The 24001-nt window shown below is 40.5% G+C and overlaps 2 protein-coding genes across 2 annotated transcripts in view; both read right to left on the bottom strand.

Annotated features, from left to right (window-relative positions):
- flvcr2a (FLVCR choline and putative heme transporter 2a) overlaps nucleotides 1–11407 on the bottom strand; it is a 28972-nt gene extending 17565 nt beyond the window's left edge. The window contains 1 exon segment of the mRNA XM_089003676.1: nucleotides 10182–11407. Coding sequence (XP_088859802.1) covers nucleotides 10182–10763 — 582 coding nt within the window. The 5' untranslated portion in view covers nucleotides 10764–11407.
- Nucleotides 11408–11935: 528 nt separating this feature from the next.
- LOC148893637 (jun dimerization protein 2-like) lies at nucleotides 11936–22015 on the bottom strand. Its single transcript, XM_089005134.1, has 4 exons — nucleotides 21868–22015; nucleotides 19361–19578; nucleotides 17491–17595; nucleotides 11936–14136 (listed from the first exon to the last, which is right to left on the bottom strand). The coding sequence occupies exons 1-4, from the start codon at nucleotides 21980–21982 to the stop codon at nucleotides 13966–13968; spliced, it is 609 nt and encodes a 202-aa protein (XP_088861260.1). The 5' UTR covers nucleotides 21983–22015; the 3' UTR covers nucleotides 11936–13965.
- Nucleotides 22016–24001: the final 1986 nt, after the last annotated feature.

Genomic DNA, 24001 nt, shown 5'->3' with positions numbered 1-24001 from the left:
AACTTATACATGGAAAAGGTTTTTAAATGTCATTCATTGAAGGTTCCCCTTATAATGCGGTGCACCTTATGCATAGAAAAGGTTTATAAATACAGTAAAGTCTCGTTATATCGATATTCAAGGGAGTCCAAAAAAATATCGATATAACCGGAACTATCGATATATCCGATCCTGCGCCGAACTGCATTAAACAAAAGCCGCCAAAAGAGGGCAGCCAAGCGCCATATAAGAAACGGAGCTGGCCATTAGCTCCCTTTTTTTTGGGTGAGATGTTCCCCCAATGTTGCCTCAAAATGGCACATATAATTCTTTAATGATTGTAAACATGTATGCTTTAATCTTCAGAACTACAGTGTATTTGAAACATATTCATAACTGGATGTGTAACAAGAAAGCATATTATCCGAATCTGAAGCCATTGTTTGGATTCACAAGCAATGCAAGACGTCTTGGCGTGAAGTCATTTTTATTTGCATTTGAATAAAAAGTGACATCGGCTGTCCTTTAATACACAGTATGGAATGTTAATAATTTTCAAAATCATCGCGCTTCAGCAGACAAAACAAGAAACATTGTTGCAAAAAACGATTGCATTCATATACAGTACAGTGGGCATGTACATAACACAACAGGGAAACTGCAACGCTTACATCTTACTGTATTATGTATACAATTTAAAAAAGTCATCAATCTTCTTCTGCTTCCCATTTTTATCTTTTAACACAAACACTTCAATCTCATCTGCTACACACGAGCTAGCGTCTGAAAGTGAAAATGGCTCTGCTACACGGGTGCTGGGCACGTAACCAAGTCACCTGACCAAGTCGACCAATGGCGCGACTGATGGCGTGACACGTAACCAAGACACGTGACCAAGTTGACCAATGGCGCGACCGATGGCGTGTCACGTGACAAAGTCACACGGCCAAGTCGACCAATAGCGCGACCGATGGCGGCTCATGTGACCAAGTTGACCAATGGCGCGACCGATGGCGGCTCACGTAACAAGACACGTGACCAAGTTGACCAATGGCGCGACGGATATATCGATATAAACAACAAAAATGGCCGGTGGGGGATGAAAAGGAGCACCGTAATAACCGGATTATCGTAATAACCGAGTATCGTACTAAACTGTACTAATTATACATAAAAAGACTAGAAATGTGCAAGGGAAATGAAAATAGTATCGTAATAAGCGGTACTATCGATATAACGAGACTTTACTGTATGTCATTCATTGAAGGTTCCCCTTATAATGCGGTGCACCTTATGTCTGGAAAAGTTTTTTAAAATGTCATTCATTGAAGGTTCCCCTTATAATGCGGTGCACCTTATGCATAGAAAAGGTTTTCAAATATGTCATGCATTGAAGGTTGCCCATATAATGCGGTGCACCTAATGCATAGAAAACGTTTTTAAATATGCGCACTTTAAAGGTGCGCCTTATATTCCAGAAAATCTACCTGGTATTCAGTGTGTTAAGAAAAGTATCATTCTTAAACCGCTTCGGTTTTAAAGCATGCTTTGAAAAATTGAAAACCTCACTATGAGGGACAAATCTGAAAAACGTGAGTGGATTTATCGCAGCACTGCAGAATGGTTTGCTTATAAATTGCCAAATGTATTTAATTCATTTTCAACTAAATTTCACTTGGCCCAAGTTTCTTTTAGGCTCTTCATCGTCAAAGCATTGTGATCCCGTCTGGATATTGGCAGTCCACTTTTGTTCTTGCTTTGAGTTTTTTACTCAAAACATTTCTGTGGGATGTTTAAATTCCTTTTTCTGGGAGCCATTTCCTAATGCGTATAGGACGGAACTAAGAACATAATGTCACAGTGTGCAGTTGGATGTCAATGACAATGCACTCTTTCATCCATCGCAGCAGGCTATGAGACACAATCACAAAACAAAAATATGCACAACAATTACCGGTACACACTGTTTGATCTACGGGGGGCCATTACTTCAAACACCATTTGGATTTGGCGTCTTTTGAGGAGTTCCATTTATTTCAATAACATGCCTATACATACATGGTCTGAAATAGGAGTACAGTAATGTCTGTCTAGACTCTCAGTCGTAGAGGAGTGGTTCATCGATGAAAAGGTTTCTTCAGCCGTCATCTGTATTTCTTTGAAGGTGTCGGACGTTTCGCTCCTCATTCAAAGAGCTTCGGCAGCGAACTAAAGTTGTGCCGGTAACTCCCTGAAGCTAATCTGATTACTTTGTTCGGTCTCAACAAGTCCACTGATCCACCAACCATAGAGCAGAGACCTATCAGAGCAGAGGTCTGGAACCGCCACCTCTGTCCATTAGGAATATATAAAGGGCCAGCGTTACCAGCACAACTTTAGACGAAGCTCTTCATATGAGGCGCGAAACGACCAACACCTTCAAAGAAGTCCAGATGACGGCTGAAAAAACCTTATCATCAAATACAGTAAGGGTCAACATCCATGGAAGTAGGACCAACATAATTTTGAACTGTCTTTGAATAGCAATATTAAGATTGGATTGGATATGGATATGCCTTTATTAGTCTCACAGTGGAGAAATTTACATTTCACAGCAGCAAAGTGATGAAAGGAATGAAAGTATAAAAACAAAATACATGAGCTGCTGGAAAGGAAGCCACTCTCGCGGCGCCGTCTTGAAGTCAAAATAACAAAAAAAAAACTAAATTAATAATATGACAGCATAGAGACAATATGACAAAACAAAGACACAGAGAGACATTCATTCTTCAGGACTTGTTGTACCCTCTTTGTGATGACATGAAGCAGTTCTAGATGAAAGAGGAGAGGATCAAAGCGTCTTTCCACCAGTGGATCAGGGACATCATGGTGGAATGTGCACATCGACTACAAGCTAAATGTTGAAAGCAAACACGCAGCTGTGGCATCCATTGACGAAAAGAGATTGTCTCACATCTCCTGTTCCACATAAATCTGCTTCAATTCCAAGCCGCAACAGTTCCACATACGCATCGGCGCTCTGCGCTGACGCTCCTTCTTATCGCGGGCTCCTCAAGCCATGCATCCATCCAGCTGCAGACTGCCAACAGCACCGACCTTCCACTGAACAAAGCGGGGCTGTGAAGATGCTGCCCATTACAGGCGCAAAAAAGCACAATGGCCCCTTTGGTGTCCAGCGATGGCAGTCGAATGGCTCCGACATTCCTCCCATTCAAAAACAGTACTGGCATATTCATGCTGCCGAAAAGGCGCAACCGCTCAGCACAGTCTCCTCCTTGATGAATGTCGTGGTCAAAAATGCTGAAAAACAATCTGTATCTGTTCCACACGATGCACAACAACACAAAGTGACAAAAGAAAACACAAAACAAGACAAAAACAACCAAAAAAAGCAATGCTCATGAGAGCCCTTGCTGAGGCTGCTTACACGGGCGCCATCTTGGACTTCTTTGAATGATAAATGATGATGAATGATAAATTACTTTTATTTTGAACATACAATTATATTGTATATTCAAAATACCATGTATCATTTACGTATATAAGGCGCACCGGAGAATAAGGCGCACCCCCAAAGAATGGTGAATTTTCAAACTATTTCCACATATAAGGCACACCACATTATAAGGAGCAACAGTAGAGACTGAGGTTATGTATTGTTTAGATCCCAGCATACACCACACATGACTTCTTCTATAGGGGGAAATGGAGTCGGCGGTTGATGAGAGTAGTTGCGCGACCTGTTGTGGCTCATTCTTACTTCACATATAAGGCGCACCTACATACAAGGCACAGGATCATCTTTTGAAGAAAGTCAAGGCTTTTGGGTCCGCCTTATCCACCAGAAAATATGCTACGTTGAGGACAATACTGAGGACTGTTGTGGTTTAAAATTACTTCACATATAAGGCGCAGGGTCATCTTTTGAAGAAAATGATGGGTTTTGGGTGCACCTTTTACCCCGGAAAATACGGTAGTCCAATGATATCTGACGGCTACAAAATGTACAACTGATTATTTGACAACTCATTCATGATCAAGACAATCTGCAACTGTTTTGATCATTGATGGCTTACAAATTCTTCCACACCATCCACACTCCACACTCCACCATTATTGTCGAAGCCAAACAGTCAAACAGGCTAACTTGAACACACCTGGTTTCCCACAACGCCAATGGAGCAAGCCGTGGACACTTCCTCTTGTCCGAACCACAGAGAAGCAAGTTTGGATGGGACGCCGAGGATGTAAACAGTCGCCACGGAGCACACAAACTGGCCGAGGAAGCTCATAGCAAACGAATTGGGGTGAGCCGTGCTTGTTTTGATCCAAGCTCCTATGCAATTAAAGGCGGAGCCCACCAAGATGAGTTCCCTTAGACCTCGGTTTTCCAGCAGCCACATTATGGGTGCGATAAGCGGGATGTAGGTAAAGAAATAAATCATCGAGAGCCAATTAATGGCCAGGTCGTCAACACCATAAAAGTTCTTGAAGATGTTGCTGATGATGCCATATTGCAACCACATCATGCTGTTGCTCATGGAAAAGCTACAAAAGATGAAAAGCATGACCCAACGCCGCTTGTACAGTTTAGTCTCCATCAGTGGGAAGGGTTGCGCACTTTCCTGGACGGGTGAATCCGATACAAGGTAGGATCCATCATGGCTATCCACCCAGTCATGACAGTATTCCTCTTGACTGCTCATGTTGTGCACCTCCTTTAGTCACGCTTCCGCATTCAGCTGGAGAGAAAAGCAAACAGTTCTCCCTTGTGTGTGTAAACACAGCGACCGGTTATTGAGTCAGCAGGTATTGCACCCTTTTACTCCAAATTGGCCACCAAATCAACTTGACCTCCTTGTTTCCCTTGCTGACTTTTGACGGGTAATTCCTGGTAGGCTTAATATCTTCCGACTCAAAGTCCATGGAGAAAGGCCGCGACTCAGTGAGGACAAGCGCAATACCAAACGGATAGATGGAGTCCTAAGCCGAGTCTTCAACTGGAAAGCAGGCTACCTAGCTATAGTGCCAAAGCGCACATGATTCAATCTCTTTGATTAAGCAAATGCAAAAAATGTGACTGTTATTGGACACCTGAGACTCCTCCTTTTCAGTTGCATTACTCAGTTGAATGTGTTGTTAAAAAAAAGCACATGACACTTGCAGAAAGTGGATAACCTATACTGCGAGTTCATCAGAATATGGGCAGTTAAAAGTGAAGGGAAAGGTTAAAGTCTAAACTACTTTGTTTCTTGTTCAGGTTTACTGGAAATTCATTAAGGTCATAATGAATGCGGACCGGTTGAATCGACTATAGATGATTCAATCGGCCGATATTTGCTTTTTGAAAATCTGATGGGTCCTATTCTTATAGATTCCTTTTTTTCACATTATGTATGACAATGGAAGATAAAAACCATGCCATTCAAATGTCACCATCCCACAAACACACACACACACACACACACGCGCACACGCACACACACACACACACACACACACACACACACACACACACGCGCACACACACACACAAACGCATGCACACATGCACACACAAAGTTTGACCAATACCATATTTTCCGGAGTATAAGGCGCACCCCCAATAAATGGTGTATTTTCAAAATTATTCCATACATAAGGTGCTCTGGAATTTAAGGTGCACCTTCAATCAATGAAAAAAGTTTTCCAAATATAATATATATGTAACGGAGTTGTACACTAATATTATTAAATTATGATGGAAGTGACGCAACGGCGCACAGTGTGGCACCAAGTCCCGCCCATAGTTTCCAGAACAATCTGGACGAGATTCATGGTGAGTCGCAATTCTCTGATGGTCTGGATTAACGCGCATTTTCATGACAATATCTTATTTTGTTTCCCCTTTTGTACTGTCTAGTGTTATCTAATTAGTTCCCTTATTCATTTCAAGTTTAGATTACTTTTTGTGTCATTATTTACTTCACGTTTTGTCGAGTGGAACTTTGAAGCACTTGTGCTTCAAAGTGCTTTTCTGTTGCGCAGTTAATCACAAGACGAAACCCATGCAACTTCACCCATCCCTTCTGCCATACTGTGTTGCAGGTAATAATTGCTTCATTTCATTTTTATTGTACAATATTTAGTTTCTTGTGTCGTGTTTCATTTGCCCGTGAAGGTTCGTGGCGGGTTGAACTGTGCGCCATTACAAGCGCACCGCGTGTTCTGCCGAGTCTCCGCGTCTGATGTAAATAACAGTGAACCTGTGTTGTATTCTCTTTTTCTGTAAATAACCACTATACGATCACACATTGTTCATTCTGTTTTGTTATCTACAATGTTTTGCAGATTGAGAACAATCTGGACAAGATTCATATTAATCACAAGACGAAACCCATGCGACTTCACCCATCCCTTCTGCCATACTGTGTTGCAGAAATAAAAGAAATAAAAAGACACATTCACGCGTCTGGGCTTATTAAGACGGCAGCATCGTGGAGATGAAGACAGTCACTGATTAAAAAGACCAACATCCGTGCAGCTGCAGGCGGGCCCGACTGTGCGTAACAACCTCTACTGATAAAAGTTATATCTTCTGCCTATGATAATATACAGTAAAGTCTCGTTATATCGATATTCAAGGGAGTCCGAAAAAATATCGATATAACCGGGACTATCGATATATCCGACCCTGTTTGCATGTAATTTTCTCCGTGCGTGCATAGAAATAGTATCGATATAACCGGGACTATCGATATATCCGATATCGATATAACGAGACTTTACTGTATATATATATATATATATATATATATATATATATATATATATATATATATATATATATATATATATATATATATATATATATATATATAAGAACAAGACCCGGGCAATAAACAGCTATGCCCTGCCAGTGATCAGATACCCTGCAGGAATAATAAGGTGGTCAAAGGAAGAGATTCAGACCACGGATGTTAAGACCCGAAAACTCCTCACCATGCACAGAGTTTTCCATCCCAAGTCCAGCACCCTGAGACTGTACACAAGCCGTAAGGAAGGAGGCCGAGGACTAGTGAGTGTGAGAGCCACTGTCCAGGATGAAACATCCAAGCTCCATGAATACATCAAAGAGAAGGCTCCAACGGATGATGTACTCAGAGAATGTCTCAGTCAATGGGGAACAGAGGATGAGGTGCTGGAAGAGGGACAATCATGGGAGGAAAAGCCCCTACACGGGATGTACCACCGAACCATAGCAGAAGTGGCTGATCTCAAGAAGTCCTATCAGTGGCTAGAGAGGGCTGGCCTAAAGGACAGCACAGAGGCACTCATCCTGGCTGCCCAAGAGCAGGCCCTGAACACCAGAGCCATAGAGGCAGGGATATACCACACCAGACAAGACCCAAGGTGTAGGTTGTGCAAAGAGGCACCTGAGACAATCCAACACGTAACTGCAGGGTGTAAGATGCTGGCAGGGAAAGCCTACATGGAGCGCCATAACCAGGTGGCTGGCATAGTCTACCGAAACATCTGTGCGGAGTATGGACTGGAAACCCCAAGGTCAAAATGGGAAACATCTCCCAAGGTGGTGGAGAATGACCGAGCAAAAATCCTGTGGGACTTCCAGATACAGACTGACAAGATGGTAATGGCCAACCAACCAGATATCGTGGTCATAGATAAAGGGGAAAGGAAAGCCGTTGTCGTGGATGTAGCGGTCCCGAGTGATGGGAACATCAGAAAGAAGGAACATGAGAAAATCGAGAAATACCAAGGGCTCAGAGAGGAGCTGGAGAGAGCCTGGAAGGTAAAGGTGACAGTCGTGCCTGTGGTGGTCGGAGCACTTGGGCAGTGACCCCCAAACTCGACGAGTGGTTGCAACAGATCCCGGGAACAACATCGGATATCTCGGTCCAGAAAAGCGCAGTGCTGGGAACAGCACGGATACTGCGCAGAACCCTCAAGCTTCCTGGCCTCTGGTAGAGGACCCGAGCTGAAATGAGGACAGACACCACCCATGGTGGGTGAGACGAGGATTTTTTATATATATATATATATATATATATATATATATATACACACACTCAAGGTACCGTATTAGTATATATATATATATATATATATATATATATATATATATATATTATCATAGGCAGAAGATATAACTTTTATTGCAATATTGTACTCAAGGTACCGTATTTTCTGGTGTATAAGGAACATCCAAAAGCCTCGATTTTCTTCAAAAGATGACCATGTACTTTATACGCAGGTGTGCCTTATATTTGAAGTCATATTGGGTCACATCAGGTCTCGCAACTGCTGTCAGCAGCCACTAACACTAGGTGTGTGTGTGTATATATATATATATATATATATATATATATATATATATATATATATATATATATATATATATATATATATATATATATATATATATATATCCTTACTGGTGTGTGTGTGTGTGTGTGTGTGTGTGTGTGTGTGTGTGTGTGTGTGTGTGTGTGTGTGTGTGTGTGTGTTATGGAGACCAAAAATACGTTCTTTTATTGATTTTTATTTCTTTTATTTATTTTTAAAATTAATCCGATGATTAATCGCTGATCGGAATTTTATTCTGCCATATTGGGGGATTGGCTAAGAACTCATATGGCCATAAGGGAGGGAGTGAAAATCAACAATATTCCCCCCATTTGGCTCAAATGATATTCAAATTATAATCCCTGTCTGTTTAAAAAAAGTCCTGAAAATTAACACCACTGAGTACACGTCATTATAAAACTAGTTTATCATGTTGATCTACAAGTTCCACACCGTTGCTTCCAAAGAATGATCAAACACTGCTTTCTGTTTTAAAATTTAGTTTTAGTTGGGAGGGAAAAACATTGCCAGAAGCCTGACCAGCGCTTTATCGGTGATCCCCGCAAGAAAAACCAAAACCCGAACAAATTCGGGTATGGCGCTCCACGTCATGCTTTTCAATTCCTGAATAAATTCGGGAATGGCAGTGAATGAGTTAAGGAAATATTTTTTACAGTAATTTGTGTGATTACGACTAAACTTAAAAGAATTGTTTTCAGATACCGTATTCTATTTAATATTTTTTTATATTTTCTTGGTGGTTCAGTTTATAAAATACAGATGTGATGATATCGTCGGGAATAGATTCAAAAGACAAAAGATAATGATTACATTTATACTTTGAAACAAACCAAAAAAACTGTTCGATTAAGATGGTACTCCGTTGGGCATTTAGTACATTATTGACTTGTCATACAGTCACGTTCCGGTTGGCGACCAACGATTGGCACAGTCGGGCCCGCCTGCAGCTGCACGGATGTTGGTCTTTTTAATCAGTGGCAGTTAAAAGGACTTCCGGCACGACCATTCAGTGTCGTGTCATTGTTTGTTTCACCTTTTCAGGTTTGTTTCATCTTGTCATGTTTTACTCATGGTTTTGCTTGCTACTTTGGACCCTTTTGTTCTGATGACTGTTGTTCAAGATTTTATTCCTCCCGACTTTACCACAATTTGTCAAATACACCCTGCTCCTCCCTCCAGCCTGCTTTCGTGGGTCCACCACCATCACCACCTTGCAAATCGTGACACATACAGCTACAAGGGGAACAATTTCAAACTTAATACATCAGTGCTAAAATGGATTAGTAAAAAGGTATAGTAGTATATTTTTTCTAAAATAATTATAGAATCCCGCTCATGATTGGGCGGGCGGGCGGACGGACGGACGGACGGACGGCCAGACAGAGACAGACAGACAGACAGACAGACAGACAGACAGACAGACAGACAGACAGACAGACAGATAGATAGATAGATAGATAGATAGATAGATAGATAGATAGATAGATAGATAGATAGATAGATAGATAGATAGATAGATAGATAGATAGATAGATAGATAGATAGATTCTACTAAATTCTACTAAAAAAACTCCAGTCCAATGATTTGCAAATCATGCTCAGCCTCTATTTAATTGACTTCAGAAATAATATATTAAAATGTTTACGCATACTTATTCCAAAATGTCTGGGACAGGTGGGGGGGGGGGAACACACACCTCATCTGAAATCTGGGGCCACCATTAGACACCAGCAAAATTTAACTCTAAATGGCTTCATGTAACCCTAATTTTTTTTTATGTTTGACCAATAACAATAACAAAGAACCACTTTCTGGAAATTTCAACATTGCTCACCTGATTCCCAAAAACTCCAATGGAGCAGGCGGTGGAGACTTCATCCGCACCGAACCACACCGAAGCCAAGCGCGAAGGTATCCCGAGGATGAACAACTGAGCCACGGAGCACGCCACCTGGCCCAGCATCGTGACCCAGAAGAGGCTCGGTTGGACGCTGGCCACTTTAGTCCACGTTCCTACGCAGTTGAGCGCGTTAGCTAGCAGCGCAGTGACGCGCAAACCCTTTTGGTCCAGCAACCAGGTGGCGGGGAAGATGAGGGCCACGTATGTGATCATGTAGACCATGGACAGGCAGTCCACGGTGAAAGCATCCACCCGGTAGAACTTGACGATGATGTTGCTGATGATGCTGTACTGGATCCACTGGTATCCGTTGCTCAGCGAGTACGAGCTGAATAGAAAAACTATCACCCAGCGCTTTGCGTACAAGCGAGTCGTGGGTGCAAGAGCACTCTCGCCGTTCGGGGTGCTGCAAGACTGCGCTTGCTCATTTGAACATTTCGATTTCACAGGAGGAGCGTCCTCCGTCGGATTTATTTCAGTATCCCCCATAATGCTACTTTGTACAAAAAAAAACATAAAAAGTCAAATCAACTGGAATCCAACCTGTGCACACCAACTTTCCAGAACGTCACTTGAGTTTATGAGCGGACTGAGAGATTCGGGGAAGAAAACAGAAACTTGTTTCACGTCATCAGCTGCCGAGATAAGAAACTCGAATGAGCCCAAACTATACTGCAGGAGTGTAGAAGATCACATGCATCCCAACAAGCATTCCCTCGTGCACGAGAAACACATCTGTGTTGCGCTATCTGGTGGTTAACTTCGTGCAATGCAGAAAATCAAACGCTTTACAAAACCCTTACAATAAACATTCGAAGAAAAAGATTGAACGCCTGTAGGGAAAATACCAGGAACCAAATACATTTTTTGCATTAAAAATGTACTGTGTTTGTGGGTCATTAATTCAAATCAACTAAATCAGGGGTTCGCAACCTATGGCTCGCGAGTCATAGGAGGCTATTTTGATTGTATCTGGCTTGTAGACAAAAGTAAATATTCTCACTTTTTTTGCTGTTCATTTATCCAATTTCCTGTTTGGACTGCACTTTTCTGAAAGATCAATTTTGATTGGATGATATTACCTAAGTGGCTGGTAAACTCTCTGTCTCTCTCTGCCTCTTTCTCTCTCTCGCTCGCCTCCCATCTTTCTCCCCCCTCTCTCCACTTTGTTCTTTTGACTTCAAGACAGCGCCGCGAGAGTGGCTGCCTTTCCAGCAGCTCCTGTGTTTTGCTTTTCTACTTTCATAACTTTGCTGCTGTGAAATTTAAATTTCTCCACTGGGAGACTAATAAAGGCAAATCCAATCCAATCCAATCCATCCCGTCTTTCTCTCTCTCTCCCCCACCCCCTTTGTCTCCCTCTGTCTCCCTCTCTTTGTCTCTCTCTCTCCCCCTCTCTCTCCCCCCTCTCTAACAGATTTACAGATCTAACATCTTATTTTAACTTCCTTTACCAAATAAACGCCCCATCTGTCGTTTTTAAAAATCTAATATGACATTTTGGCACCAAAATTCCAATTCCTTATAGACCTGTAAAATTCCATATTTTAACATGATGATCATCATCATTACATTCTTTCCAGTAGTATACAGGTTGAATGGCACAACGACAGCGTCTTGTTTTTAACCTGATGTGCAACAATATCTGCCATTTTATTCTTAAAAATAAGAATAGTGAGTCTGGGTAGTTGAGTCTTCCTCCAGTCACTTGATGTAAGTGTGTGCCACAAGGAGACCAATACATTCATCAAGCAGAATAAACGACTATTTTAAAAGAAACTTTCTTGAAACGATACAAGTTGCATTGCATTTCCATATCATAAAAAAAGTACAAAACTAGATATAAAAATATTGGTAACAGCCATGGTCTATATAAGATACAATGTCAACAGTACATATGTACTGGATATTTAATATGTAAAATACATGAATAAATGACGCCTGCGTCAAAATATGGGAGAGGTAACAGACAAGCTACTAAATGTATGGCACTAAAAGGGAAGTTTACATAAAAATGTTTGTTGACAATGCAGTAATCCCTCGTTTTTTTTTTGCGGTAAATGCGGACCAGGACCACCTGCGATAGTCAAACATCCAACCTCCCCGAGGAATTTATATGCCATTGTTTGTGAGTACCAGCAAAATTAACTCATTCACTGCCAGACGTGGCAGGGTTTTTGTCATTGTCACTTGAATTCTTGGACCCACAGAATATTGAGTTTTAGGAATACATAAACTTTCAATGCAGCATACAAAAACTTAGACTCTCGTCTTCCATCAGAAAAAATAGTTAATTCCTAAATTATATGCGTCTGGAGTTATATGATCTTGAAATGAAGGTGGCTGTGCAAAATACAATGTTATACATACATATTCTAAAAATAAACACGTTGGCTGTGAGAAGAGCAAAGCAGCTAGCCAGCAGGTTGCTGGAGGCTAATGCAGGTTATACTGTCACAGCTGCATAAATGCTGAAGAATGTTAATGACAATAGAACATTTTTGAATTCAACATTTAAGTAATTGTGTGTACTCCGATAGTCTTTGTCTCAAACATATACATTATAAATGCTCTTCACATATTTAAACTCATTCACAGCCATTCACAAATGTATTTGGAAATAGAAAATATGACGTAGAGCGCCATTCCCGAATTTGTTCGGGTCTTGTTTATTCATGCTAGAGTGTCGATAAAGCACTGGCCATGGCCTCTGGCAATGTTTTTTCTTTTCCACAAAGTGGTAGCATTTCCCTTTTTTCCATGTTAGCGTTTTGTTCCAGCTTCAGCTGTTGTTCAAGCGCAATATAAACCAATATGTATGGATTTTTTTTGGTTCTTTTGACTTCAAGATGGCGCCGCGAGAGTGGCTGCCTTTCTAGCAGCTCCTGTATTTTGTTTTTCTACTTCTTTCTTTCGTTTCATAACTTTGCTGCTGTGAAATGTAAATTTCTCCCCTGCGAGACTAATAAAGGTAAATCAAATCCAGTCCAATGTATGTATTGCACTGTATTTTGTACAGGCGCCCTCATTTCAAGCTCATATAACCACAGACACATATTATTTAGCAATTGACTCCTTTTTTCTGATGAAAGAAGAGAGTCGAAGGTTTCTTACACCGCATTGAATGTGTATGTAGTGCTAAAACTAAATATTCTGTGGGTCCTGGAATTCGAGTGACAATGACAAAAACCCTGGCACTAGAATGGACACATTTTTGCACGTCTGACAGTGAATGGGTTAAGGAGGCTCCGAGCCAAATGCTGCTTTGCTGCTTTTTTTCCCCGAGACGTACTGCTTTTTTCGGACAAACTCCTCTCCCTCTCCTGCAATGCATCAAGGGACGCAATCATCAAAACGCAAAGTAGCGAAGGATTACTGTATGTCCTATGCACCCTCACTCGTCTGAACACTGCATCCTGATTAATATCGTGTTGAATATGAATGAACCAGCAAAATTCACCAGTTCTTAATCCTTGTCAGGGGGGTGGCCATTTTTGTCACTTGCCGTCGACCAAAAATATCACCACAGATGCTCAAGGCTCAGGTAACAAAGTAACAAAGGAGAAAGCTTAAATAAGAGTTTGTTTTAAGTGGCACCCTCGTGACTAATTCACTTGTGGCGCAAGATCCTGATGGTTCAGCGGATTCCATCCCATTTTACGGCATATAGCCAAGTGCTGGTCGTTGTCTCCCGTTAGTGCAGAACATCAGTGCGACTTCACTCGGTCAGCGGATTGACTTTGCTCTCGGGCGTCTGGACGCTGTCCGTTCGGACGATGCAGGTGGGGCGATGGCGGTTAAGCAAGTGGATCAGTTGCTGGCGTTCAAGTTTCAGTTCCTCGATCTGGGCTTTCAGACCCGAGTTCAACATTGCTAATCTTTCCGACTCCTGTGGGAGAAGGAAGGCAGGAAGTTGAGGGGTCAGAGTAGCAGGTCATGATGAGACTAAAATAGAGCGACTGGTGAACTTGAAGAATGATTTTAGTCCATTTTACTGGCTAAAATGTGTGAAGTGGTAATCATAAAGAAGATGTTACATGAGGTAAAGTGTTTCCTAATTATTGAATTTTCCGGGTGTATAAGGCGCACGCCCCAATGAATGGTGTATTTTCACATTTTCTACATAAAGGCACACCTATAAGGCACACCTTCAATGAGTGAAAAATGTTTTCCAAATATAGTGGTACCTTGGTTTTTGACCATAATTCGTTCCAGAAACCTGTTTGAAAACCGATCTGTTCAAAAACCGAAAAAGGACTTTCCATTATAATCAATGTAAAAAAAAATAATCTGTTCTAAATCCGAACAACAACTGCTTTTTTTATCTTTATTGAACAATACTAATCTGTCCGCTAACAATGGACACTACACGAGGAAGCGCCTCACCAAACACGACTGCTTTGTTTATCTTTATTAAACAATACTAAAACGTCTGCTCAGAATGAAATGCTACATGAGGCTAACAGTCCGATTTGCAACGATCTCAACCAGACACGTCTGCTTTTTCGTAAAAAAAAACAACAACTTTATTCAACAATACTAATGTGCCGGTTACAATGAGGAAGGTATGACACAAGGACATCAGGTATATGGAAGCGGAGGGTAATCCAGTGGTGCATTGCGGTGCGCTCAGTTTGGTTGAGAACCGAATTTCGGTTGTAGACGGGGCGTAAAAAAAGCCAAAATTTTTGGTTGAAAACTGAATTGGATGAGAACTGGGACGTTCGAAACCGAGGTTTGACTGTATAATAGATGAATCTATAAATGTTTTCCAAATATAAGGCACACCACATTATAAGGTGCGACAGTAGAGGCAGGGGTTACGTACGACTTTTTCATCAGAGGGAAATGGAGTCGTGGCTGCTGAAATTATCACATATTCCCGTGTTTAAGGCACACCCAAAAGCCTTCATTTTCTTCAAAAGATGACCCTGCGTATTAGGCAGGCGCGCCTTATATGTCAAGTAATATTGAGCCACAACAAGTCTCGCCAATACTGTCAGCAGCCACCAACTCCATTTCCCCCTGTAGAAGAAGTAGTGCATAACATCAGCCTCTACTGTACAACTTTATATTGTGCCTTATATTTGGAAACCTTCTATAGAAATATATATTTGGAAAACTTTTTGCACTCATTGAAGGTGTGCCTTATAGGTGCGCCTTTATGTAGAAAAATGTGAAAATACACCATTCATTTAGAGATTTATATATTATATTTGGAAAACTCTTCATTGTTTGCTTTCAACATTTAGCTTGTAGTCGACGTGCACATTCCACCATGATGTCCCTGATCCACTGGTGAAAAGACGCTTTGATCCTCTCCTTTTTCATCTGGAACTGCTTTATGTAACAAAGAGGGTGCAGAAAGTGCTTAAGAATGAATGTCTCTCTGTGTCTTTGTGTTGTCATGTTATTTGTTATTTAGTTTTTTTTGTTCTTTTGACTTCAAGACGGCGCCGTGAGAGTGGCTGCCTTTCCAGCAGCTCCTGTGTTTTGCTTTTCTACTTTCATTTCTTTCATAACTTTGCTGCTGTGAAATGTAAATTTCTCCACTGCGAGACTAATAAAGGCAAATCCAATCCAATCCAATCCAATTCATTGAAGCCTTATAGTCCAGTGCGCCTTACATGTGGAAAAAGTTTTAAACCTTCAATGTATGAAGTTTTCCAAATATAAAATATAGATTTTTTTTTTATTCTAAATATAAGGCACAACACGTGATAAGGTGGTACAATACAGGCTGGGGTCATTTCTTCTACAAGGTTAAATGGAGACGTTGGCTAGTAGTCGTGAGGCCTGTTGTGGCTAAATATTACTTCACATATAAGGCGCACCTGCGTATAAGGCGCAGGGTGATCCTTTGAAGGAAATCAAGGCTTTTGGGTGCACCATATACAACGGAAAATATGGTAAAATGAATGAGCATATGATATAAATCATCTTCTGCTATTGTATACTATTTGAGATTTTGCTAATTTACAAACAAATTAAGTTTGACAATAATTGAGGGAGATGTAAAATGACTAAGGAAAAAAAAGGTAAATTACGGTAGTCATTTGCAAATCTAGAGGACATTGAACACATTCTGGAATGTCACAAGCGGGGCAGCAAATATGTGAAGCTCCACCAACATGTTCACAAGTTGACATGCACATTCCACCATGATGTCCCTGATCCACTGGTGGAAAGACGCTTTGATCCTCTCCTCTTTCATCTAGAACTGTTTCATCATTCTGTGTCATCACAAAGAGGGTACAGCAAGTCCTGAAGAATGAATGTCTCTCTGTGTCTTTGTTTTGTCATATTGTCTCTATGCTGTCATATTATTTGTTATTTAGTTTTTTTTTTGTTCTTTTGACTTCAAGACGGCGCCGCGAGAGTGGCTGCCTTTCCAGCAGCTCATGTATTTCGTTTTTCTACTTTCATTCCTTTCATCACTTTGCTGCTGTGAAATGTAAATTTCTCCTCTGTGAGACTAATAAAGGCATATCCAATCCAATCCAACTTCCCTGCATGTTCATATACACAAAGCACATCACCAGGATGGTTGCAAACCGAATCACAATGACTATTTTTCAATTTAGTATCGCTAATGTCATTAAGAAATAATTACCAGTAATAAAAATAATTAGAAAATGCATAGGAGTTCGTTTCGCGACAACATAAATTTAGTTTCAATCGTGAATTGGTTGCCACATAATCCCCTCGTGCGATGTTTTTTATGTTTACCCACCTCTCAAAGAAGCACCTATTATTTCAGTCATTTCATAAAAGGTGTGGAAGAGTACTGGAGAGTCAGCTCAACTCTCAGCTTCTCATTATGCCAGTAATATTAAATCATTGTGGAGGGATAAAGAAGAATACAGGCACAGAATATTGCTTGATTGTCTGTTGTTGCACCCTTTGTGATCAGTGTCCAGTTCAGTGTCCCGTTATATAAAAGGTTAACAGCACTGCGAAACAAATGTTAATGTTTAGCTCGTGTGCCTGGAAAGTTTCCCATTCTGTTAGCATTAGGATAACGGATGTTATATGTTTTTTTAAATAGATACATTTAAATACATGCACTCAATTGAATCAAACATGAACATTTTGTCATCATTTTCAGTTGAAAAATGAACATGTTGCGCCACCCAAAAATATCCTCGTGCAGATTGGTGCAAACCTTATAAAAAAGGCTCCAAGGAGCAAGATAAGGGTAACGACGGAAGACTGAAAAAAACAACAACAAAAAAGATCCCACCTTTTGGAGATAATCCGTCCTCTCTTTCTTCTTGTTTCGACATCGTGCTGCAGCCACCTTGTTTTTCTCTCGTCTTCGTTTCCTTCTGTCGTCTTCGTTATCCCTCTAAAAAGAGAAAAGGGTAGCGACATATGTTGTTGAGGACAACCGTATACCTTCTAGAAGACGACATTAGAATAACATTACGCTTCAAAAGCCTTACAATATGCAGTCCCTTAAAAAAAAAAATCCTGAACGCACAGATTGTACTACAATATTATTCGTATTATAAAAGGTAAAAAGTTAGACCAGATTTTCCACCAATCAACGCACCCCCAATCAATGATGCAATTTCGAACTTTGTCCATATATAAACTGCACCGGCGTATAGGGTGCACCTTCAATGAATGACAAAGGTTTTCCAAATATAATATATGTACAAATATATAAACGTTTTCCAAATAGAAGGTGTTAGATGATCATTTTTAACCCATCATAAGGCACACCACACTATAAGGTGCTAAAGTAAAGGCTGGGGTTACGCACGACTTGTTCTACGGGATGAAATGGAGCCAGTGGCGGCTGAGAGTAGTTTCGAGACCTGTTGTGGCTCAATATTACTTCACATATATGGTGCGCCGGTGTGTAAGGCGCAGGGGCATCTTTTGAAGAAAATGAAGGATTTTGGGTGCGCCTCATACACTGGAAAAAACTTTGAAGGTTTTGAGCATTAGAATATACAATCAGTCTCAATATGTCCTGAACAGGTATTTTTTTTTCTATAATCCTCTTTAAATTAATGAAGTCCACCCATGCATTAACCAAACCCTTACATCCTTACAAGGGTCACAGGTGCACTGAAGTCTATCCCAGCCATCTTTGAGCAGTGGACAGTGTACACCCAGAACAGGTTGCCAGTCATACACAGGGCAACATATACCTGTACAATCATTTGTCCTTACAACCACACCTCAAGACAATTTAGATTGTTTCATTAACCTGCTATACATGTTCTTGGAATTTGGGAGGAGACCGCAGTACCGGGAGAAAACCCACACATCTGGTGTGCATCTCTCAAAAGACGCTTCAATATGGATATCAATACATTGTGTGCGATACGATTTAGTGGCAATGGTTTGAAACAGGAACAATTTGATTTTAGTCATGCAAACAAAAACAGATTTTCTGATTGAATGCTTGTTTTGCTCCACCCCTGCAACGTTTCGGTTTGCAACCAACGGGTGGCACTGTAGGGCCGCGCCAGCAACTGCACAGATGTTGGTCGTTGTAATCAGTGGCACTTAAAAGGACTCCCGGCACGACCATTCAGTGTTGGGTCATTGTTTGTTTCACCCTGTCAGGTTTCTGTCGTCTTGCCATGTTTTACTCATGGTTTTGCTTGCTACTTTGGACCTTTCTATTCTGATGACTTTGTTGTTTGAGATTTTGTTCCGGCCGTCTTTAATACAATTTGTCAAATACACGCTGCATACATGTTAAGTCTCAAGATTTGGTCGGGGTACTCCTGATTTTGACCACAATACTCACTTTATAAAGGAACTATTGACACAAAACAGTTAATTTGTAAGGTGAAACAAAAGAAAATGTAAAAAACAAAATACATTTTTATACTAATTGAATGTATAAACAATGAAAAGATTTTTGTGTTTTATTTACTTATTATTTACATTTTTGTAACGCTCACATTAATTTAACACGCACCACAGTGTCACAAGTACGAAAACCTCCCGATTTATCATTTCTGAAACTTAACATGTATGACCCTGCTCCTCCCTCCGTTCTGCTTTTTTTGGGGTCCACCACCACCACCACCTTGCAAATTGTGACAACTCCTACTGGCAGCATTTTGTAAAATGTGGACACACATTACCTCTGTTTTGATAACAAGAGGCCTCTTTCCCAGGCTGCTGATGAAGTGCAGGGGCGATAGCATCGCCTTGAACTCGTGAAGCTCACCAAACTTGAGCGCGTCCGTCAGCGTAGTGGCCGAAATGCCAGCCAGAGGGCCCAGACTGGGTAGGGAACCTGCCGTCACCGAGGGATCCGGAATTTGTCCTGGCATGTTATCACACTCGGCCGTCGCCACAGCTAGGGAGATGCACAATGGCAGTCATACTCAAAAGTTGCCTCATTCCATAACACTTCATCACATTGGCCTTATGAATTAATACTCTGTTTCTTCGAATATGTTTTATTTATTACATTTATTCTGCTTTATTTTCCCCTGGAGCAAATATTGACAAATTCCAAGAAGTTATGCTAATGGCTCAACAAATGACCAAGCATTCCTTAATGCTAGATTTCAAGGAGATCTAAAGATAGCTTCTACCAAGAAATGTTCATTGATCATCTTTCAGTATAACATGTCTGGGGAACGGATCATGGCAGTCCAAATTATTCTGCTGCATCCTTTTGAAAGTGTGGTTTTTTTTTGGGAAATGTAAAGAAATGAATTAAATCCAAGAGGTGACACTTGCAGTAGTGTGTTTATGCTAAGCAGATCGTGTTGCATCATTTCCCAACAGTTTTTTTTTTTGTGTGCAGAAAGCATATACAGTAAAGTCTCTGTATATCGATATCGGTTATATTGATAATACTGCTTATTACGACACTATTTTCATTTCCCGTGCACATTTCTAGTCTTTTTATGTAAAATTAGTTCCGTTTAGTACGATTCGTGGTTTATTTCAATACTGTATACTATATATACATAGACAATGGGAAAGGTAAGTACAATACAAGCACAATAAACTGGCAAAGGCACAGGAAATTCCAAGATCACATGATGCCCCCAAGAAAGAGTATCTGAGGTCAGCAGTTTGGAAATACAAAGGATGTAACCTTAGCATGATAAAAAAGCACAGAAATAACATCCATTTTTTTCCAACTTCAAATTTTTAGTTCAAATGCTGTAGCCTTTACATTTTCTGCAAATCCACTGTCGTAAAATCTGTCCCTGAAAGGATTAAAATAAATCACAATTTTGTGTGAATTTCACACATGACCCTGATAAAGACAAGCGACATTAAAAATAATTACTTCTGCTCAAATATATTCATATAAATTCTAATCATAAGCAGGCAGAAATAAGTGTAAAGTACTCTTTTAGCCTTCGTTGATTTCAGTCTGCATATCCATCATACTAAGCGAGACTTGACAGAAATTAGATGATGATGGAAATTACCATTATTACACTTTTGTTTTTAAATTGTTATTCGGAAATGTATTCTTCTGAGAATAAAAACAGAATTGTTGACTACAATGGGTGATTTTTAGGGTTCCCAACCAATAACGTATTAAAATTATGATAAAACGGAAGAAGTGAAGCTTCCTCATTTCATAGCCGCACACCTGGTCTATAAACAAACAGCGCATCTCAGCTTCTGTGCTTCGATTACACTTGAGTACAAAATGCGAGTACTTTTATCACCTCTGCCAACGAGCAGAGATAGAATTAAGTCAGATATGTGCAAGTCTTAATTCTCAAGTCACAATCTTTAAACCTCAAGCAAGACACAAATCATTTTGTCCAAATGGGTCTAATATATCAAAATAAGGGCTGTCTTATATCGATTACTCAGATACATCACTCCAATTCAATACACATGACAAAAATCATCATGTACTTACTTTTCTGTCAACCAAAACTTGCTTTACACAACTTCAACTCGCTACCCAAAAAAATACTGCAGTATCATTTTTCAATTACATTCAATAAACAATATCCTTTTTACCAGTTGATGCACGATGCAATGTATCTTAAAACTGAACATAGAAAATGAAGAGAAGAGTCAGTCTGTTAAGTCATCATGTCTCAGGTCATCAAAAGTGCGACTCGAGTCAACTCTAGTCCAAGCCGCAATGACTCAACACTCCATCTCTGTTAAGACACAACAAACCTGCAAGTAAATATGGCTGTAGTCTTAACTTCAGTTTACAGTGACGTTTTTTATAGTGTAATCACTTGAATACACTGTTAAGGGAGGTTATACTCTCGTATGGACCGTATGGACATTTAGTCGAATTGAAAGCGGAAGTTTTCTTTTTCTTGCTTTTTTAGCCCTTGGTTGCTGTCTTCATGCTTTTACGCAACGGTGTCTTTTCGTAAGAGGACAGCAGCAACGACTAAATGTTGCAAAGTCAATATTACGTTTAACAAAAATCAGTGCAGGGGTTTCTACACGCATCGTCGTTCGAATGGTATTTTTCGAAGAAAAAAAACATGAGATGTTCGTGGTACGATAAACCACCGGTCGATGTTTAAAACGAGACGAGAGTAATAATGGCAGCCTACAACAGAGGTTCAGCGCGAATGCGAACTGAGAGAGCACTTTTTAAAAGGAAAAACAAACGAGTCCTTCTAACATGTTCACTAACCTGACTTGAAGCCTAGTTGGATCAAATGTCCTTTATTCTGATCGGCCGTGGGTCGAGTGTAGATTTTATAAAGTGGAAACCGTTGCATCAGCCCAACTCTAAACGTGATCCCCATCTGGGGAGGATTCGGGAATGCGGAAATGAGGAGGCCGATGTCAGCAACGGGATATAAAAAAATCTCACACTCCTCCTCCAATCAACCACCGAGGAGCCTCCGCCACAGTACAACTGGGTGAAAGGAAATATTTTCGTTACTGTACCTAATTTGTAAGCAGTGGTGGGCTGTCGTTCTACAAATATCCGAATCACAGACTAATGTTAATTATTTTGTTCATGGATTTTCAGTAAATAATTCAAAATTGTCTTTCAGCTTCATTTCATTGTGTTTCCCTTGCACTGCTTCCAGATGTATGTTTTCATATTTAAGAATTTAACCAATCACATTTCAGCAATCATTTGTTACCAGGGTCTGAAATCTACCCGGACGCCTTCACAATCAGTTCTGCAGGCCCTGTCGCATCAAATGTGTCCATCAAACTATTGCTCTAACTATAGTCAGATTTCGAGTTGGCAACCCAAAAGGGGTTCCAACGCCTTCTTGTAGGCGCTGGTCGATGTCAGAGTTTTCGCAAACTATGATTGGCTTGTGACGAGCCAATCACAGTTTGTGAAAACAGCTCTGATCCCAAGCCGCTAGTGACAAGAGCATACTGGCCAGAGCTAGCACACTGTATCGGTAGCGAGCAGCATAAGTAAATATATTGTGTTGATTTAATGGCAATTTTGTCAACCCACAATGGCTGACGGAGGTGAAAAAAAATGATTTGGTTCGACCCTCTACGGGACTTTTAGTAAATCACACCACTCTTTTTTTCAGTCTTTTATTCAGACGTAGCACTACTGAAGGCCTAGCAATGAAATCCACAGTGCGTTTCGTATTTCAGCATTGAACCAATCACATTTCAGCCATTATTTGTTACCAGGGTAAGGAATCTACCTGGATGCATTCACATTCAGTTCAGCGGTCCCTGGAGCATAAAAATCAAAGGCGAATAAACAGTTGCTTTAAACAACCATTGTTCGAGTTGGCTCGAAGTCGCTGGATACGTCACAGTTTTCGCAAACTAAGATTGGCTAGTCAGTAGCCAATCATAGTATCACTAGCTGCTTGTGATAAGGGCATATTAGCCGGAGCTAGCATACTGTATCCGTAGCGAGCTGCATAAGCAAATATATTGTTGTGTCCATTTAATTAATAGCGATTTTGTCAACCCACCGTGGCAGAAGGAGGAGAAGAAATGGATTTGGTTGCCGGGATACTGTTGAAGTTATTTTCAAGATGGACTTTTCAAGAATAGATCGACATCATTAAGAAAGGTTGGACATTTCCGAAGCTAGCAAAAATAGTATATAATATTGCAATTTTATGAGGTTTTCATCAATTTACACGTTCATAGTAAACATTTGAATAGTTTAATGACATTACAGTATTAAGTTTCTTCAGGTCACAAGTTATTTCCCGACCAACGGCACCCTCTAGTGGACGTGTAGTAAATCACACCACACTCGCAGCTGTGGCTTGATTCAGATGTAGCACTATTGAAGGCCTAGGGGTGACATGCACGGCCCGGCACTTTTTTTAAGTACTGTATAGTGTGTACTTGTGCTTCTTTCTGCCATGAGAGTGTGTCCAATGCCTTGTAATATATTTTTATGTAGCTTAAAATATCCTGTATTCCATATAATAGACAGTAAATATCAATATTCTTTTAGCTCATGTGTATGTCCCGAATTTATTTGGGTTTTGCTTTTTCTTGCTGGGGTCTGCCTTTAAAGCACTGGTCAGACTTCGGGCAATTTTTGTGCCTCCCACGAGGGGGCGGCATTTGCCTTTTGTATCGCGTCCACCACCTGCACCTCAAATAATTCCACACCCATATAATTTAAGAATTACACCATACCTGTCAACGTATGTTTTCTCTGTATTTTATTATTATTTTTTTTTATCCTTTCAAATAAGGAACCACAGACTACAACGTTTATACGGGAAACAGAAATTGTTGGCTGGTTGCCAACGACAATGCTGCCGCCAATCGCTGCTATTGTCACAGCAAACTTTATAGCTGCATACGGT

Source organism: Hippocampus bargibanti, linkage group LG09 (assembly GCF_051943395.1).
Source record: "Hippocampus bargibanti isolate YZ-2025 linkage group LG09, ASM5194339v1, whole genome shotgun sequence".
Classification (NCBI taxonomy): domain Eukaryota; kingdom Metazoa; phylum Chordata; class Actinopteri; order Syngnathiformes; family Syngnathidae; genus Hippocampus; species Hippocampus bargibanti.
This window is presented reverse-complemented; position numbering and strand designations above follow the sequence as displayed.

Coding starts and splice junctions, on each gene's coding strand:
- LOC148893637 (XM_089005134.1), bottom strand. CDS start 21,982: ATGGGGATCACGTTTAGAGTTGGGCTGATGCAACGGTTTCCACTTTAT. Junction 17,596..19,360: donor CTCTTGTTATCAAAACAGAG/GTAATGTGTGTC, acceptor TTCTCTTTTTAG/AGGGATAACGAAGACGACAG. Junction 14,137..17,490: donor GGACGGATTATCTCCAAAAG/GTGGGATCTTTT, acceptor CTTCTCCCACAG/GAGTCGGAAAGATTAGCAAT.